At 36.7% G+C, this 5666-nt stretch overlaps 1 protein-coding gene across 1 annotated transcript; it reads right to left on the bottom strand.

Annotated features, from left to right (window-relative positions):
• Positions 1-221: 221 nt before the first annotated feature.
• LOC103478114 (sialic acid-binding Ig-like lectin 5) lies at positions 222-3734 on the bottom strand. Its single transcript, XM_008431635.2, has 7 exons — positions 3639-3734; positions 3046-3213; positions 2600-2917; positions 2169-2420; positions 1725-1991; positions 393-492; positions 222-303 (listed from the first exon to the last, which is right to left on the bottom strand). The coding sequence occupies exons 1-7, from the start codon at positions 3673-3675 to the stop codon at positions 222-224; spliced, it is 1224 nt and encodes a 407-aa protein (XP_008429857.1). The 5' UTR covers positions 3676-3734.
• Between the last annotated feature and the right edge of the window lie 1932 nt (positions 3735-5666).

The following is a 5666-nucleotide window of genomic DNA, read 5'->3' as shown; positions in this document are numbered from 1 at the left end:
CTAATTAAGTCTTTTTAACCTGCACTTTGGGAACCAGATTTATGAAAATGCACAATTCTCCTTAAATGCTATTGGAGGCCTTTAAATGGACATATGATTTACTGCTGGAGATTCTTAGTTTTAACCCAGACAAATCCWTGAAAATCTATGAAAAATATTTATTTATCATTAGGCCTTGCTCAAATTTCCTTTGGCAAAAACCCCCAACAACATTTCACATTTTAAAAGCAGCTTACCTGTGGATCATCTGGAGGGATAGTTTCAAGAGTTTTAACCGAATTTCCAGACTTCTTCAATTTTTTTCTGTGAAAAAATATATTTACTCAGCTAAAGCTTAATATGTTTATGCTGACTTTGCATGCTAACAAGATCAATGAACAGAGTTAATATACCTGTAATATTTCATGGCAATAACAGAAAGAAGGATAAAAATAATTCCCCCGATAAAAACGACAATGAGGATTTCCATCCAGGGAACTGTTGAAGACTCATCTGAGAAAAAGACAAAACAAAATTAAGATAAAGTGTAACTATCAGGTTCGCCCATACAAAGATCTTCAGGCAAAGTCATTCCATTTTTAATAAAATGTTAAAAATATACATACTTCTCACAAAACCTGCATTTATATGTCATAACTCCTTGAAATACGTTTTCAATCATCTTTTGGCAAACTACATTTTAATGTATTTTTCACCTTTCCACACAGGGGGACAACATGCTATTGGATTTAAAACAGCATGTTGCACATTAATAATGTAACTTTGAGGAAAAACTATAAAATTTTGTTCAGTGGCCATAAATTTGACCATTTTCTAACACAATTTTGCTTGACTGATTAACTTGTTTCTGACTTTTTAATCTTGTTCTCTATATGATGCTGTCATATCTATCCACATATTAAGCTCTTTGCATTCTCATACTGGCACTGTATCTTAGTTCTGATTGATATTCTTTGGCACTGTAACTTTGCACCATTCTCATTAGACTCAGATGTTGGCTCCACCTGCCTTTCTGTTGATGTTTATGTCTTGTGTTGAGCTTAAACTAAGATAAAAAAAAWATTGATACTCWCAAATAATGTGAAAACATATTACAATATTAATRGAGTATTTTAGTTAGAAAAAAAACTGAGTTATAGCCTAATACCGCAACTAGCAAGGCAGTCTCTTCTCTGACTGGACAATCTGATGGGCTGGGCAAARGCACAGCTGTCTGCAATCCATCCTTACATATAAGCATAGGTTCAACATATAGTCGTTTCCGGAACAGTTAGTTCTGGTCCACTTGTTTCCCAAATTAAAAAATGAGAAAATCTTGAAAGATTACTTGAAGTATTACAGTTTTCTCTGYCGTAAGTTTCTGCTCCCATCAGCTCCACTACCTACAGTCTTGGCACCCAAATGTTGACAAAAATAATCAGATAGATTTATTTATATTTTTATTATATGCTAACAACTTTTTTTTTAAACTGTAGGAGTTTCAAATAAAAACTGTAGGCAAGATTTCCCTGAGGTATTTTGCTTTTCTGCTCACATAGAAGCAGATATTTGTGAACTTTCACAAGCTGCCCAGTGGGTGGCAGTAACAGGAATAACATACTAGAGAACAAAAAGCGGCTAAAGTGAAATTAAACCATCAAAACTCATGTAATCTACCCTCTCATGCATATAAATGATTAAAAGTTGCACAAAAGTGTCACCTGTAAARGTKTGGCTTCATTTACCTGGTGGGTTTTGAATTGTGAATKTTTTSTCTKTTTCTCCGWTTTCATTGCTGCTGAAACATTTAACGCTGATGTTTTCATGGCTTTTGACGGTGTGTGTAACAGTGCTGTAGACAGCTTGTCCTGACACTGTGACAAAGTTGTTAGTGTGGTCCAAAGGCAGTGACCAATTTACGGTGGGTAGAGGGAACCCCTCACTGATACACACACAGGTCAGCAGCTCCGACTTGAGCACACATTCAGAAGTGTTTAGGATCCCTGAAAACCCTGTAAACACAAAAAATGTGCATTCTCAGTAATAAAGGAGAAGTTCAAAACATCACCTGCTGTTAGTAGTGAAACCTTTGATGGCAAAAATGTGGAAAAGAGGAAAAAAAAGAGTTCTTGTTTTGTCAGTATTGAAACAAACTACTAAAGGATGACTGAATGACGGATTATACTTACAAGTTACTGTGACATTAATTTCTTCTGTCCGAGTGTTATTCAGGTGTTTTGCTGTACAAATGTAAAGCCCAGCATCTTCTCTGATTGCATTGGTGATATAGTAAGAGGCATTTACTTTCTGCAGAACTTTTCCATTTAATTTTCTTGAAAACTTGATTTCTGAAGGAGGGAAGCTGTCTGCACTGCAGGTCAGATTAAGATCATGTCCCTCCTTGACGCTTGTTCTACCTGAGATCTGAGGTTTTCTTGCATCTGTGGAGCACAGTTTAAGAGAAACTGTGAGACTTAAAAAGTACAAAGCAGTACAATACAAATTTTAAACACAATTTCTGCTTTTAACTGCAGAGCAGGTAACTTTGTTGCTTTATTAAAAGATCTGAATTGCAACTATATTCAGCACAATGCCATGCTCTTTATATTTAACTACTCACAGGTCACATTCAGAGTTTCCTCCTGCACAGTTGTGCCAGCAGTGAAGTTGACCTCGCAGCTGAGTTTGGTGTTGTGGTGCTCYGCTTTAGGGTTAAAGGTCAGTGTTGAACTGTGTCTCTGTGTGAAAGCAGTGAGATTCTCAGTTTTTAAGGCAGTTGTGTTTCCTATTATGTGAGAGTCKTTCYCTCCTTTTCCTCTCCACATCCAGGTGATGTTAGGAGGAGACCCAGAGCAGAGACCAGGAGCAGTGCAGGTYAGAGTGGCCTGCTGTCCCTCAGTCAGTGGAGGAATCATCACTGAGGGCTTTTGGTTCAGATCTGATGAAAACACAGATCACAKGTGGAATCATTTCAAAAACTCCCTTTTTGATTGAGTTACACAGAAATTCTCGAGGATTCTTTGAGCAGAAGTCGTAATACACCACAGAAAGAAAAGATTGTCCTACCTGAGACAGAAACKYTRGTTKTTTTCTTGTATGAAAATCCATCAGGTTTTCYATYCAYTTTCCCATTCACTCTKARGTGATAGTATCCAGAATCCGACTCAGTGAGATCATTGATCACGATGCTACAGTTCCTCTGACCCACATCAGGCTCCAACAACGACACTCTTCCTTTAAACCCASCGTCAGTAWCTTTAWCGTTGTCAGAGTTAAATACAYRTGACTGTTTCTCATCTYTGTCTTTGTRCCAAACCATATGTGTARGKKTAAATTGTTCATCGGTTCTGAAAGAACATGGTATCACAACACAGAGTCCAGCCTGTCCTGTTACTTCTGTGATAAGAGTAATGCAGAAGTCCTTCTCACAGGACTCTTCCGCCAAAACCAATGCACCTGTCAGCCAAAGATTACATATTATCTTTCATTGGTTTGTTTACRACTAACTTCAATAAGACAGATATGTAGAATCTCAGAAATATGCAAAGAAATACTTTATTATTTCTTCATTGTGAATTTCAYTTTCCCAGTAAACTAAAATGAAATACAACATATTTTAATTTAATTAAAACTTGATCATTTGAAAGTGGATGTTTTACCTGATAAAAACACGATTGCCCAGGCAAGAAGAAACATGTTGAAATATTAAACTGGTTTCTCCACAGGATACAGTTTACTGCAGCGTCAGAATAAAAGCAAATCCAACATTAGGTCTGAATGACTCTTASAAAACTTTGGAGTTTAATAAAGMGTACGTCTCTCTGAAATAGTTTAAAATGTTGTAACATTATTCCCATCAAATTGAATGTTGTTTACCTGYGTTGCCTTGTCCACAGCCTGGCTTCACTGCACTGACCCRTATCTGTGTAAGCTGGAGTTTTTTAAGTTCTCCAKGAAGTTTSTAGATGCTAAATTGTTGTTTYAGCTTGCTGTCTTCAGAAAAGGGAAGTMATTGTTGACACTAAYGCAACACATCTTCATTACTTTGACTTTAMTGACCTTTTATCAAGTAAAACATGTATTTTCTGTCTAGGATGGGGTTGAAAATGTCAATCTTTTGTCATTTTAAGTGTTGCAAATGATCTCTTTTACCACCTGATATTTGCATGCCCTCTTTTAAATAAAYGAAGTGTGTTAAACAACAAAGGACTCAAGCAAAATTATTATCTCTTCGTCTTCCCCATTTTAACAGCAAATCAGTATCTTGTGAGAAACTGAAAGATATTTGAATTGTATGATAAGGACTGTGTGACTGTTATAGTTATGCATTTATTATATGTCAATAATGCTGTTGCACTGGCCTGTATACTGATATCAGTCAGGGCTTCCTTTCATGGGACTAGTTCAGATCACTGCATATTGTTTTTTACTACATATATGAAAATCGTAGTCTATCACTTGTTCCCCAAACCATCAATTTGTTATATGCTTAACAATTCTGCAGATCAGAAAGCAGGTTAAACTGCAGCATGCCCCTGAACCTTTACTTTGTAATGTTGTTCCAAAGTTGGCTATGTTGTACTAAATGCTGATACTAACATGATTTTAAGACTGCTATGTAGCTGTTTGTTTGTTTTTAACTACCCTGCCTTCTTCTGGTCAAGACTCTATACAGTACTCCACAAAATTAATGTTCCACCAGGTCAGAAGCGTTGGTTGTTAGCACCGTTGCTTCACAAAAGTCATCTTATTAAAAAACGCTTTGTGTGTTTCTGTGTAAGCTTTGCATGAATAAGCATTTTTATGCAGCTATGGTCCAAAACCATAAAATATGTGATAGGATAACCGGCCACTCAAGAGTGAAGCTCAAGAGTGAAGCTCAAGAGTGATTGTGTAAATCCATTGTGTGCCTGGAAATTGAATTGAAATTGAAGCAAGCATAAACTGTTCACTGTCATCAACTTCTTCTTTTGCTGCTTTCACTGAATGGCGTGGGTTTTCTCCAGTTCAGAAACTTATCCAACTGTTAGGATATTTTTTTGATGAAATCAAAGCTCATACAAATAAATGTGGATCAGAATTGAGACACACCAATATGGTTTTCTCTCACCATGATGACACACAACTCAAGAGAGCAAAACTGCAAAGACAGACTGAATAATACAATTGAACTTTTATCACACTATAACAAATTATATTTTTCTGATATTGATTAGTAACAATCATAGGCTTTCAGAAATGGTTGCCACAAGAACAAAATTTGTATTGAATTAGAATCATTACAGGATTTGAAGCTTCAGTTGTATGTTGCTAGTGACATGTTCTTGGTTTTAATTTACTTTCTGAGGTTTGAGAGATGTTGTTCATGTTGTTGTCCTTTTGGCCCCTTTCTCCACAGGATTGCCACGGTACTGCAGTGGCAGACATTTCACACCGGATGCCCTTCCTGACACACCCTACCCACACCCCAGTCCTCTGATTATCCCTGGGAATGGAAGGATTTGAACCCTGGTCTCTGACCAACCTGCTCTAGCACCCAAGTCACTACTGCCCCTACTGAGAGATGACTCATAGAAAAGCACAAAAAAAGGTATTTTCTATGTTTCATTCATCTAAACAAAAAAAAACCTAAAAACACAAATGACCATAATTTTGTTGTGTTTAAAAACAGCACACCAGACAAGGTA

The sequence above is a fragment of the Poecilia reticulata genome, linkage group LG16 (genome assembly GCF_000633615.1).
Source record: "Poecilia reticulata strain Guanapo linkage group LG16, Guppy_female_1.0+MT, whole genome shotgun sequence".
Taxonomy (NCBI): Eukaryota; Metazoa; Chordata; class Actinopteri; order Cyprinodontiformes; family Poeciliidae; genus Poecilia; species Poecilia reticulata.
This window is presented reverse-complemented; position numbering and strand designations above follow the sequence as displayed.